Genomic DNA, 14,695 nt, shown 5'->3' with positions numbered 1-14,695 from the left:
CTGCAAATACAGTACAGTGTTAAATGTAAACTACTAAAAAAAGGGAAAGTTTTAAAAAAAAAGATTTGACAAGGGAAGGAAACTGTTTCTGTGCTGGTTTCATTTAAATTAAGATGGATAAAAGCAGCATAATTCTTCTTGTGCCTTCCACTTTGAGGAGAAAGCAGAAAAATTTCCTAAAAATGCCCTTCATTAACCTGAATATTTCATTTAATAAAATATATATATATATATATATATATAAATAAATAAAAGCTGTTCTCCAAAGTGCTATGTATTTAACAATACTTTTCCTCAAATTTGAAATAAAGGGACTAGCTTAATATTACATTAAAATAAATTATTATGAATAGCACCAAGGTTTATTGCCTACACTTCTGTTTGCTGATGAGGTAAAGAAGAACCCAGTGTAGAAACTCAGCAGGGACTGTTGTGGTCAAAGCAATGAACAATGATCATCATAGTAACAGCCTTCTGAATAGACTTGAGATGAAGAAGGCTACTACAGTCAAAGCCAGGGAAGGGAAGGCTGCAGTAGCCAGTATGTGAAACGATGAGGGCTTGGATGAGTTTCGGCCATGTGGACAGAGAGGAAAGGTCAGAGTTTAGAGAGGAGTATGACACAAGTGGCAAGGTTTAGAAGTTGTCTGCATGGGCAAGTCCAGTGAGAGGGCGAAGTCACAGATGATACCCAGGTTATGAGCCTGATTGGTGTGGCGAAAGGGGGAGAACGGAGTTCAGTTTTGGCCCTGTTGAGTTTAAAAATGAGTGAACAGCCATCAAGAGATGGTAGAAAAGCTGAGATAAGAAAATAGATGGAGGGAAGAGACGGAATTTGGTGTTTGTGGCTAGGAGCACTTAAGTATACAGGAGAAGAGAAGGGAGCCAAGGACAAAGACTTGAGGGATACCCACAGAAATGGGGAAAGGAAGACCCACCAAATGAGACACGACGAGTGATCAGAGAGGTTGGAGGAGAACCATGACAGGCCAGAACCAAGGAAGATAAAACATGAAGCAGTAGGGACTGGTCAGTGATGTCAAAAGCCACCCAGAGGTCAAAGGAGACGAAGATGGAGAACAAGTCCTGGCCAAGGTGGTGTCACTAGAGACTTCCATGGACTGTAAAGACCAGAAGCCACACTAGAGAAGGTCAAGAACAGAATTGAAAGAAAAAGTGCAGACAGCACAACAATTTGCAGTTGTCAAGCCAGCAATTAGAATACAGCTCTGGAGGGGATGGACCACCCTGCAGTATTCCCTAGACACCCCTCTACCACAGAAAGCTCAGGTAATACTTCATCACAAAGACAGCTGAAAAGTTTAAGGGTCACCATTGTCCACAAGAATGTTGGAAAGAGTTCCAAGAAGAGCCACGAGAATGATTTAAGGTCTGGAAAACCTGCCTTATCGTGAGAGACCAGCAGCCCAATCTATTCAATTCAATCCAAGAGAGGAGTCAAAGGGAATAGGATTATGACCTATTAGTACCTCCACCTTGAGGAGATTTCTGATAGCAGGGGGCTCTCTGATCTAGCAACTGAAGGTAGAGCAAGCTCTAAAGGCTGGGAACCGAAGCTGGACAAATTCAGACTAGAAATAAAGTGTGAATTAATACAGATTTTAACAATGAGCTGATTAACCATTTGAACAACTTGCCTAGGAATGTGGTGAATTCTCCATCTCTTGGGGTCTTTAAATCAAGATTAGATTGGTCTTTCTAGAAGAGAGATGCTACAATTCAAACAGAAGTTATAGGCCTTGATGCAGGAGTCAGTGGCCGAGGTTCTCCAGGAGGTCCGACTAGATGATCATAATGGAAAAATAAAATAAATAATAATAATAATAATAAAAGCTATGAATGGGTAAAAGTATCACAAAACATACACTGGTCCCACTACAGGGAATGGTAGAGGATAGATCAGTGGATCAAAAAGTACCAATATTCCAAACAGAGCAAGTTGTGGGGAGGAACAGACCGAAAACCTTCCCAGAATCAGAGGACGGTTGGCACTTCCCCTCCTTAAGGCACTGATAATACCCATCAACAAGAGCACCACAGTTTAGCTATGTTAAGCAACAAGGGTGAGAAGAAATGACTACTTACTCGAACTGTGGTTCTTTGAGATGTGATGCAGACGTATATTCCAAGTAGGTGTGTGTGTGCGCACCTTGCAAGCTGGAGACTTTTGCCTAGCAGTGCCCGTAGAGGAGTGGCACTTGCACCTCGTGCCTGTAGCCCCTCCCTGGCTATATGAGGCAGTGCCACCCCGACCCTCCTCTGTTCCTTCTCGCTGAATGCTCAGGGGAAGAGACGCCAATGCAGAGGGGTTGGGGAACACAGGCAGTCCTCAATGTTTATAAATGGACATCCTGTTTCAACTTTACGACACCGGTTACAACGTTACGACTCTCGATCCAACATTGTTCCTATGGGAAATTCAAGTTACGTTTTTGACTTAAGATGCAATTTTCAGGAACCAATGGTGTCGTAAGTTAGAGGACTGCCTGTACATATCTGTATCGCAACCTGAAGAACCACAGTTACAGTAAGTAACCATTTCTTCTTCAAGTAGATGCAGATGTGTATTTCAAGGTGACTAGTCAGCAGTAATTTCATCCAGAGGCAAGACCTCTATGAGGGAGGAGCCTCCCACTGGTGGCCACAAGGTGGCCACTGGTATGGATAAGGCATCAGTGGCAAGTAGGTGCCGGACCAGGGACCCCTATCCTGGCCTCGAGGCGTGTGCCAACCCAGGTAGCTGTAGTGGTCCACCGGTGGCCCCCAGACTCCCTCAGGTGAAGTGGAGTGGGGGGGATAAGGAGCCTGACTCTGAAGCAGAGGAGTCCTGGGACCTCAGAAACATGGGAAGAGCAACTCCAGAGGGAGCCAACAGGTGATCTGACCCATCCGTAGCCCAGAACGAAAAAGCAGTCGGTACGACTGGTACCGAAAAGGTCGGTGCCATAGGCAAAAATCAGTCCTGATGCAAATGATGGTACCAGAGCGCCCACATGCTTCACCACTGAGGACGATGACAAGCTCCATGGGACCATCTGCAGCACCTACTGCATTGGTGCTGAGGAAGGGCCCCATGTAACACACAGAGTAGCACCAGGAACCCCCATATTCACCGTCATATAATTATGCTATGTTTTGTACAAAGTATGCCTCGTGAGGTATCATTCTAAAAGTCTTGATCTGTTGAACTTTAATATCCTGTTTTATTGTATGTGAAGTTATGAACTATTGCTGTATGTGTTACTGAAATGTGCTGTGAGCTCGGGAACACCCACAACCAGCCTTTCAGGTACAACAATGGAGTAGTCAGATAGCAGTTAATGGCTCATCAACACCCATCAAGGAAAGAATCCACTATCCCAGAGATTGTATGCAATAGAGACTATTTGACCAATGGGACTGCCTGATCCCCATGTCACAGGAAAAGATCTTTCCAACAAGGTGGAAGAAAACATAAAAGAGGGATGTGACATCATCACTTGGTCTCTCTCCCCTCCCCCCACCCAATTCAACTTGACAACAGCATCACAGTGTGAGAGGGACCCCAGGTTGGTGGGACAGAGGGCTCAGTGCTCCCACAGTCCAGGTTGCACCCTGGGGACCCTGTCACACCAAGTACTGAAGAACCTTGTACTGTCTCTGGTACCATGTCCATGCCGAGCCCTGGAGGGAGGATATCATGGTGCGGAGCTAATCCTTTGGGAGCACACTCTGACTGAGAGGCCCTTGTGGGGCGGCAGCCTTGCGAACTCTTGGACCAGGAAGGAGGATGGGACTGAAAGGCAGAGTAGATCCGCCACAGCCTGGTGTGCTGACATCACCGATACTGTTTGTACTGGCATCGTTCCCGTTGGTACTGGATTCAATGCATGCCTGGAGGCCGGAACCAGAGTTGACAGTTTGGGGCATCTGCCCTCTCTACCCTGTACCAAGGGAGGGTCAGAAGCACCCGCATCATCCCGCACGTCAGAGCCAGCACCGTGCAGGTCCACGCTCTTATTAGGGGAGGCAGAAGAATTGTTCTGGACTTGGAACACTCCTGACTGGTCTTATGAGACCTCTTCTGTGGTGCCCATGCTGGAGAAAGGCTCCTGTGTCTCTTCGGAGAGGTCCCTGCCCTGGAACAGGAGGCAGTAGCACCTTCCGAGCCAGAGGGCGAGCTGCTGCCCAAGGAAGACCTCGGCACCGGGTCAGGCCTTGTGGCCTACTCAGGCAGGGGCTGCTTAAGGAGAAGGTCCCGTGCCACCCAAGTCCGCTTCTTGAATGATCTGCAGATTGAACACCACACCTTATAGTGGGCTTCACCAAAGCAGAGCAAGCACCGTGTGTGGTGGTCGCGGTTGGGAATCGCCACTCCACATGAAGAGCAATGCTTGAATCCCGGTAAAGACATCACCAGGGAGCACTACCACCGACACCAATACTACACTAAAACTTTTAGCAACTATATACAACAGAGCAGGCTAAGATACAAATTCACAAGGTTATAAATACAACAAGTGCACAAGACTAACTCCAGCCAATGGGCTGTAAGAAGGAACTGACGGGGGGGTTGGGACAGCGCTGCCTCATATAGCCTGAGGAGGGTCTACAGGCACAAGCACCACCTCTCTATGGATGCTGATAGGCAAGAGTCTTTGCCTCCGGGGCACACGCAGATCTACTTGGAATACACGTCTGCATCTACTCAAAGAACCACGTCATGTGTCTTCTGCAAATCCAGAAACATCAAGGACAACCTGGTCCCACACCTGGAGAGCAAGAGCATGAAAACTCTCGGACAAAAGGCACTTCCAGCGAGACTAGAGGGGTTGATTTAAGAGGAAAGATTAAATGAGAACTGGCCTAAAATCATCACTGGTGTAGTATCAGTATTGTACCTGAGGCCTGAATCAGGACCAAGGCCCCATTGTGCTGGGCACTGCACCTGCAGCAAGACAAGGAACGGCAAGTAGCTAACCATCTAATTGTATAACAAAAGTGCAATGAGTGCGTTTAATAAATAGGAGGAAGAATTGAGAGGAGGAGAAGGGTAAGAGTGGGAGGAAGTTAAACTAATTGGTTATATTAATGCAGTCACTGGGTTCTTGGATTTGATCTGAGGTAACGGATGGTCTACTTAATACTGTATTTATAAAAGATTGTCAGACACAGAGTTGGACGGGTGCTCATGCGTTGCAGCACAGTAAAAATCCAAATAAGTGAAAAGAAAAAAATAAGGTCAGGGGTTACCCAAACTCATGAATGCCCAGTTTGATCGGTCAAAAAAATGTATATGAAGATGTATCTAATCCGCTGCTTACTTCCATTTAAACAAATTATTGCTATTTTGAACTCCAGTTTCCTTTCCCTTTAGTTCGGCCTTCACATTACAAATCAGTGATGAGGTAAACCCAGCGTCTCCAGAAAACAGCCACCTATAAGCATGCGCCTAAGGGGAAGAGGCTTGACCTAGAGCGGGACATGGGGAAAAACACCAGAGATTGTGTACACTTGGGGTATAAGCAGGAGACCTGAGTAAAGAGGGTTAGTTAATTTCAGGAAAGTTTCCCTAGAAAGCGACAGCTCTGTTCCACTTTCAGTCAAGCTATAAAGAACATGGAAACCCAACTGTTGAGGTATTTACGATCAGAACCAGGACAGACCCTGGGGGAACAGACTGTAGGGAATAAATACTCATCCTGCTTTGTCTGCAGGTGCTGGGACTTCAAGTTTTTCCAGATCACATTTCGATGATTCTCAAACTTTCATATCCCGGGCTGTGCAGTTCCCTTTCCCATCGTATACGCATCATGTTTGCTGCAAATCCAGTTTGTGAGTGAGGAGCACCTTGAAGAGCCAACAAATCCATCACTCAGATAAGCACAGTGTCCGCCTCCTCTAATTTCAAACCTGCAACACAGAAGCCAGGAGCTACAGTCAGGCAGGGGCTGGGCATTGCCTGCAGTGTCCTAGAAGAAGACATGTGCTCCATGTTAATGCAACATCTCAATTAGCCATCAAGCCCCCATTGTACAGGGAGCAAAGAGGCCCATTGCAATTCCTCCCTGGCGGAAAGGGAGCAAATGGGGAAGAGGGAATTAAACAGAGCCAGTTTGGGGTTAACAGGGCAGAGGGGCAGCCCCAGCTTTTATTCCAGGTAGATGTTTTTATCCCAATTCCTGGTCATTTCTGCCCCCAGCTGGGACCTGTGATTGGCTCTTGCAGGCCCAATTTCCAGCCAGAGTGCCCCAAAGGAAGGATTCCAGGAACCGTTCCCAAGTGGCATTGAACACAGAGCCCACACACACGCTCACTAGGACTTCCCCAGCAGGGATGCTTCTTAGACCAGCAGCTCTCAACCTTTCCAGACTCTATACCCCTTTCAGGAGTCTGATTTGTCTGGCATACCCCAAGTTTCACCTCACTGCAAAACTACTTGGCTTACAAAATCAGACAAAAATACAAAAAAAGTGTCCCAGCCACTGTTACTGAAAAATTGCAACTTTCTAATTTTTATCATATAATTATAAAATCAATTAGAATATAAATATTGTACTTGCATGTCAGTGTATAGTCTATAAAGCAGTATAAACAAGTCGCTGTCTGTAGGAAATTTTAGTGACTGACTTTGCTAGTGCTTTTCATGTAGCCTGTTATAAAACTAGGCAAATATCTAGATGAGTTGATGTACCGCAAGGGAACGTGTACCCCTGGTTGAGAACCACTGTCTTAGAGCACTGAGAATCTGTTTCAACCCAAGGCGTGCCAGGACAGATGGCTTTGTTACCGAGCTAAGGCCTGCTGTCCTATTCGGCTCCTTTTATCACAGCCACCACCATGCCCAACAGATGTCAAAGCCACCACCCCAGGAGTAAGAGTTCCATGCTCCACCCGGCACCTTCACACACTATCCCAAGTGTCGGATGAGTCCAGAGAGAGACCCTGACAGAGCTCAGGGACCACTCACAGAGCCTCCAGCTTCACAACTGGTTCCATGGAGGGCTGGTTAGGATGCTTGTTATCCCTAAGACTGTCTTCAGGGTGTTAGTATTACTGGGGTGGTTTCAGAACCCAAAGCAGTGGTAACTGAACTGTTTCACACCACGCGGTGTCAGGAACAAGCCAATAGGAACACAGCAATTTTGTCTGATGAAAGAAGAGCACGCTTACTTGTATTAATAACTGCTATTTGTTAGCTATTAAGCGCGCGCACACACACACACACAGAGTTTAGGACACCCCAGATATAGTTACCCACAGTCTGAGATGGTTTTAAGTAATCACCAGCCGGACTTCCAGGGGCCCTCCTTCCATCCCGCTGACAGGGATTAAGATGTCAGATCCTTTCCCGGAGAATAAAATACCTCAGAGCAGTCCAAGGAAGCTTCTTTTAATGCATCAGCACAATAACCTCCACTGGGTTGGGTCACCAATTTTCCCAATTTCAACAAACTACTTATTATTATAAAACATTTTTAGCCTTGACAATATATTAGGGGCACCTAAAACCACGGTCGCTATTTACTTACTCTTTTCCATAAGTTTTTATTTTATTCTTCCATTTTAATTAACAAACTGCAAATATGCAGCTGTCTGAGCTGGTCTCAAAGGCCTAAGATTATTCCTCGCTAGGTGATGTTTGGTTATCAGCTGGCAGTGGCTGCACATATAAAATGGCCGACTGCAGTGCTGCCAAGTTCTGGGATACACGCAGGAATGTCAAATTCCAGGGCAACGTTAGTATATAGAGGGACTCACTGGTTGTTGAATTCGGTGCCATTGGCCCATTTCCAGGGCTGGTCCTGGTCCTGCTTCCTCCAGAGGCCGAGCCAATGGTCAAGTTTGCCTTTACAGCGCAGCAGGAACGTCTTTATTAGAAATACAAAAACAAAGGGACAGTATGAATGAGACCCTGAGATCATGGTACTGAACCTCACCCACCCCAGAGGGCTCTGCACAACAGGGAATCTAAAGGCTTGTGGTACAGTTTTTTCAAAGGGGAATGCCCACTCACATTCCAGGAGGCTCAGGTGTTCAAAGGATGAGCATTCACCCTCTCCATTCACACCTCTCCCCCCCCCCCAAACAATTTCCTGTAGGGGAGGGAAAGCTGCATGGTTCAACATGGGTATAAGCTCTAGTCCCTCTCTGCAAGGCCACTCCGTACTTTGTATCCTCTCCCCATCACTGGAGTGGGGCTAGGAGGACAGAGCCGGGCCGGGAGCAGAGCCGTGACCCTTTGCAGAGCCCAGTGGGGGTATACACGGGCATAAAGCAGGCATCCTGCTCAGCTAGAAAGTCCTCCCACCCAGAGCATGGCAGCAGAGCAGTGCCAGGTTCACAATCCCTGCCTGACACACAACCAGCCCCCCAGCCAGGCTTCGGCTGACCCAGCCCAACCCAACGGAAGTGCTTCTCCTGCCTGGAGCTATGAAGAAAGGACAATCGCATACTGAGCGCAGCTGGACTTTCATTCCCTTTGGCCTCCCAGCAGGAAAGGGACCAGAGCTCCTTCTGGAACTACAGAGGCTGGGCCCTACCCCGGTGCAGCCATGTCTGTCCTGCCAAGCCCAGTCTAGGTCATTATCAAGCATCCGTGCAGGTCTCTCTCACCTTTTCCTGCTCGCTGTCAATCACAGCCAGGGAGGCACCAAGCGCAGAGCAGTTGCTCCGGCTGTTGTTCCAGTTCTCTTTGGCCTCGGAGAAATAGTAGCATTTCCCTTGGTATCCGATCCAACCGTCTGGGCACCAGGGGCCAGCAGGGGGACCCAGAGAGAGGACCACAGCGGAGCCACGATGGATTGAATATAGACTTGCTATTACTGAAAATGAGAAAGTAACGTACTAAGCGCTTGTCCCTTCCTGCATCCAGGGGGAACAAGCCCTTCATATCCAGGCCTCAGAGGTTCCTGACCCTTCTGCCAGAGGCTCAGAACTTGTGCCCCAGTGGTGAATTCAGTGAGGCTATAACCGACCCAGTGCCCTGCACAGAGAGCTAGGCCCAAACTCTGACTTAAAGCAGGAGGATGTCAAAACCCAGTTAAAGATGGGAGTTCAGAATCATCAGCTGGGATGGCTACCCCTGGGGTGGGGCAGGCTGGTTCTCTTCAGGAAAGAAGACAGCCCCTTCTGCCCATAACCCCCCCCAAAACACACATACACAAAAATTCCCTCTCCGAAGCGGTGTTCTGATCCCAAAAGGGGAAGTGCCAGAAAATCCAGGAAGTCCATGAGGGACTTCCACGTAAAATCATCAGCAATAGTGGAGGCGCCCAGATACTGCAGTGATGGGCAGCAAGATAAAGATCCTTTGAAACTTGACTCTTCGTTTAGGTTCTCAGCCACAGCCCTTTGCTAAAAAAAGGCTTTTGCACCAAATAATAAAGCACACTGTAGTTGGTACTGCCTCTCCCGACAGCAAGCTCGGCTTGGGACGGATTAAGACTCTCACCGCATCATCTCCCAGTGAAAGGGTGAAGCCGGTAGAAAGGCAAGGCCAACAGTCTCATCATAACCTTCAGAGGGGTGGCACAACTGCTGCACAGCTGGGCATGGGGTCTGAATTCAGTCCAGTAAGCCCAATATAGCTCCAGAGAGAGCCGGTATTTCACAACAGGGAGTTGAAAGTTTTCTCTTTAAAGCTGAGATGGAGAGAATGAGAGACTGTGATGGCTAAAGGGAGGAAACAGGACACAGAAACCTGGCCAGGGAGGGCTGGGACTCACCTGAGAGAGCTACCAGAGCTGTTACCACCAGAACTCCTAGAGCAATTATGATCACCAAGGCACAGACTGGGGTGGTGATTTTATTTGCTAGGCATTTGCAGAATGTGGAGTTGGCTCGATCACCTGAAAAAGAAAAGCCATTAATGGCCCTGGGTACTGCTCGGGGGGGCGGAGGGGGGCAGCATTAGTTACAATCAAGCCTGGTCTACACTGAGGAAATTTACAAGATCAGAAGGGACCACCATGGTCATCTCATAGACTTTAAGGTCAGAAGGGACCATTATGATCAGCTAGTCTGACCTCCTGCACAACGCAGGCCACAGAATCTCACCCACCCACTCCTGTAACAAATCCCTAACCCAGGCCTGAGTTACTGAAGTCCTCAAATTGTGGTTTAAAGACCTCAAGGTGCAGAGAATCTGCCAGCAAGTGCCCCGTGCCCCACGCTGCAGAGGAAGGCGAAAAACCTCCAGGGCCTCTGCCAATCTGCCCTGGAGGAAAATTCCTTCCCGACCCCAAATATGGCGATCAGTTAAACCCTGAGCATGTGGGCAAGACTCACCAGCCAGCACCCAGGAAAGAATTCTCTGTAGTAACTCAGATCCCACCCCATCTAACATCCCATCACAGACCATTGGGCATATTTACCTGCTAATAATCAAAGATCAATTAATTGCCAAAATTAGGCTATCCCATCATACCAGCCCCTCCATAAACTTATCAAGCTTAGTCTTGAAGCCAGATATGTCTTTTGCCCCCACTGCTCCGCTTGGAAGGCTGTTCTAGAACTTCACTCCTCTAATGGTTAGAAACCTTAGTCTAATTTCAAGTCTAAACTTCCTAATGTCCAGTTTATATCCATTTGTTCCTGTGTCCACATTGGTACTAAGCTTGAATAATTCCTCTCCCTACCTGATATTTATCCCTCTGATATATTTATAAAGAGCAATCATATCTCCCCTCAGCCTTCTTTTGGTTAGGCTAAACAAGCCAAGCTCTTTGAGTCTCCTTTCAGAAGACAGGTTTTCCATTCCTCGGATCATCCTAGTAGCCTCTCTCTGTACCTGTTCCAGTTTGAATTCATCCTTCTTAAACATGGGAGACCAGAACTGCACACAGTATTCCAGATGAGGTCTCACCAGTGCCTTGTATAACGGTACTAACACCTCCTTATCTCTACTGGAAATACCTCGCCTGATGCATCCCAAGACCACATTAGCTTTTTTCACGGCCATATCACATAGGATGACTATGAGCTGCCAGTGATCAACCACTACTCAGAGGTCCTTCTCCTCCTCTGTTACTTCCAACTGATGCGTACCCAGCTTATAACAAAAATTCTTGTTATGAATCCCTAAATGCATGACCTTGCACTGTTAAATTTCATTCTATTACTATTACTCCAGTTTACAAGGTCATCCAGATCTTCCGGTATGATATCCCGGTCCTTCTCTGTATTGGCAATACCTCCCAGCTTTGTGTCATCTGCAAACTTTATTAGCACATTCCCACTTTTTGTGCCAAGGTCAGTAATAAAAAGATTGCCCCCAAAACCGATCCCTGAGGAACTCCACTAGTAACCTCCCTCCAGTCTGACAGTTCACCTTTCAGTATGACCCATTGTAGTCTCCCCTTTAACCAGTTCCTTATCCACCTTTCAATTTTCATATTGATCCCCATCTTTTCCAATTTAACTAATAATTCCCCACGTGGAACCGTATCAAACGCCTTACTGAAATCGAGGTAAATTAGATCCACTGCGTTTCCTTTGTCTAAAAAAATCTGTTTCCTTCTCAAAGAAGATCAGGTTGCTTTGGCACGATCTACTTTTTGTAAAACCATGTTGTATTTTGTCCCAATTACCATTGATCTCAATGTCTTGAACTACTTTCTCCTTCAATTCCCCCACCCAAGACCTTGCATACTATAGATGTCAAACTAACAGGTCTGTAATTACCCAGATCACTTTCCCCCCCCTTTCTTAAAAATAGGAACTATGTTAGCAATTCTCCAATCATATGGTACAACCCCTGAGTTTACAGATTTATTAAAAATTCTTGCTAATAGGCTTGCAATTTCATGCACCAGTTCCTTTAATATTCTTGGATGAAGATTATCTGGGCCTCCCGATTTAGTCCCATTAAGCTGTTCGAGTTTGGCTTCTACCTCAGATGTGGTAATATCTATCTCCATGTCCTCATTCCCATTTGTCATCCTGCCATTATCCCTAAGCTCCTCATCAGGCTCATTAAAGACTGAGGCAGAGTATTTGTTTAGATATTGGGCCATGCCTAGATTATCCTTAACCTCCACTCCATCCTCAGTGTTTAGTGGTCCCACTTCTTCTTTCTTTGTTTTCTTCTTATTTATATGGTTATAGAACCTTTTACTATTGGTTTTAATTCCCTTTGCAAGGTCCAACTCTACATGGCTTTTGGCCTCTCTCACTTTATCCCTACATGTTCTGACCTCAGTAAGGTAGCCTTCCTTGCTGATCACTCCCATCTTCCACTCCTTGTAGGCTTTCTGCTTTTATTAATCACCTCTCTAAGATGCTTGCTCATCCAGCATGGTCTACAACTCTTGCCTATGAATTTTTTCTCCTTTCTTGGGATGCAGGCTTCTGATAGTTTCGGCAACTCTGATTTGAAGTAATTCCAGGCCTGCTCCACCTTTAGATCCACAAGTTCTTCAGTCGAATCCACTTCTCTAACTAACTTCCTTAATTTTTTAAAAAGTTAGCGCTTTTGAAATCAAAAACCCTTGTCACAGATCTATTTTTGTTTATTCTTCCATTTAGTTTGGAACTAAATTAGCTCATGATTACTCGAACCAAGGTTGTCCCCTACAACCATTTCTTCTATGAGGTCCCTCACTACCCACCAAAACCAAATCTAAAATGGCATCCCCTCTTGTTGGTTCAGCAACTACTTGGTGAAGGAATCCATCAGCTATCGCATCCAGGAAAATCTGAACCCGATTACTAGCACTTATCCTCCAGTCTATATCTGGGAAGTTGAAGTCTCCCATGATCACACAATTCCCATTAGTATTTACTTCATTAAAAACACTAAATCGGATCCTGGCGGTCTGTAGCACACCATCTCAGGGGAGGTGCTAGTAGCTCTCTTTCCCAATGTGATTTTTGCCCAGACAGACTCAGTCTTCTCCATTCCATCCCTTCTTATTTCTTTACAGTCTACCTGGACCTCCTACACAGCTTCTATCTGCTTTGCTTTCAGAAAGGGTAAGTTACAATGATGAAATAGCTATGGTTGAGCTTTGTCCACCCTACAGATCCCCACTGGCCCATCCATCACCAGCTCAACTAAAAACCAACAGTTGAACCCGTGGGAGTTTTTCTTGGTTTTGCCCCAGCACACTAATGGCTACAAAGTCAGTGCCGTGGCAGGAGGAAGGATTTAGCAATACGCTCCCTGCTCTGTAGCAGGATACGTAGGGCTATTTCATTACTTAAATTACACTCATGTGCAGAGTCAACCGTCAGGATCAAGATCTGCTGTGATCAGTGCTTTACAAACACATGGGAAGATACGGTTTCTTGCCCAGACAGTTTACAATCTGAGAAGACAAATTCTTAGGAGGAGAGGGATACCAAAATATATCTCAGTATTTTTTCTTCACCCTTTACCCTCCCCAAACCACCTGCTCATTGGGATTTTATTTGAAGACTTCACAAAAATGAGTCTGGACAAAGGACCTTATAGAGGATGTCAGGTAATCATGGATCAGTTCCACTTCATCACCACCTCTCTTCCTCCTTCCTACAGTCTTCTAGGGCTGTTACCCAGAGTACATCAGAGGTCACAAGGGCATACAGTGGAGCAGGAATGGGAAATGTGTCTGTGTCGCAGACATACCCTCTCTCTGCAGCCCCCGGAGAATCTCTCAGGCACTGTACCCAGCTCCCTGCATTAGACCAGGTTGCTCCAAGTCCAGTCAGAGGGTCTGGCCATATGATTTCCTGACCCTGCCTTGGGGAAGGCAACGTATCAGAGATCAGCACCTTCTGAGGGGCTGCATACAACAGTAGCTGCAGGTTAGGGATGTAAACAGTAGGTAAAAAAGAAACTTTAACAGATTGAAGTTCAGTCAGTTAAACATTTAACGGGAAACTAGGGGGTGCTGTGGGCCCCCCACACACACACATCTGGGGTCCCCACTCCCCCCACACCCAGGGTCCAGGCTGCTGGCCCCACACCTGGTTAATTTTTTTACCCACTACTTACAACCCTAACCTGCAGCTACTGTGCATGGGGCCAACAGCCAGGACCCCCAGCACATGCAGGGCTGCAGCCGGACCCCAGGCGTGTTGGAAGAGGGGGGCGGGGGGAGCAGAGGAGTTTAATCATTAACTGGACCTGAGAAGCATCAAGCTTATTGGTTAAACTTTTACATCCCTACTGCAGGTCCAAGCTGGGAAACTGCCTGGGAGAGTCTAGCAGAGGGATCAGGTCCCCTACGAGAAGCAGGATTCAGAGGAGGCACCACACCAATAAAATTACAGATCTGCCTATAAAAGTCCCGGTCCCTCTCCCTGTCCTGTATCCACACAACGGCGCTCTGATTACTTGGATCCTCTTCTGGGTCTCCACTGTGACGTTCCTCCAGCTGCAGTTTCTGCTCCATGGGATCCTTTCCTTTCTTCGTCTCCCCAGTCATCATGGAGCACTGGGGTTCCCGTGCTGGGCTGTGATCAGTTTCCTCTCACTGGCTGCAGGGAAGGCCCCAGAATCAGTATCAGCAGGTGTCCCAGCAGTCAATACCTTCCCACCCCACCAACCCACCCTAGAGCACCTCCAGAGAGCCAGGGTGATGCAAAAGGCAGGCACTGGGGTGGGGAGGGAGACACCGCACTTCCACAGGCTAAGCATGCCCAGCTCCTGGAGGACAGGTGAGAGGAAAAGCAGTGCACGGGTTATGTGCAGTGCTGTTGTAGCTGTGTT

At 47.0% G+C, this 14,695-nt stretch overlaps 1 protein-coding gene across 1 annotated transcript; it reads right to left on the bottom strand.

Moving 5' to 3' along the window:
* Nucleotides 1-234: 234 nt before the first annotated feature.
* Nucleotides 235-14,411, bottom strand: LOC128847398 (C-type lectin domain family 2 member D-like). Its single transcript, XM_054046789.1, has 5 exons — nt 14,321-14,411; nt 9,729-9,851; nt 8,617-8,825; nt 7,762-7,871; nt 235-5,913 (listed from the first exon to the last, which is right to left on the bottom strand). The coding sequence occupies exons 1-5, from the start codon at nt 14,409-14,411 to the stop codon at nt 5,769-5,771; spliced, it is 678 nt and encodes a 225-aa protein (XP_053902764.1). The 3' UTR covers nt 235-5,768.
* Nucleotides 14,412-14,695: the final 284 nt, after the last annotated feature.

The sequence above is a fragment of the Malaclemys terrapin genome, chromosome 13, assembly GCF_027887155.1.
Source record: "Malaclemys terrapin pileata isolate rMalTer1 chromosome 13, rMalTer1.hap1, whole genome shotgun sequence".
NCBI lineage: Eukaryota > Metazoa > Chordata > Testudines > Emydidae > Malaclemys > Malaclemys terrapin.
This window is presented reverse-complemented; position numbering and strand designations above follow the sequence as displayed.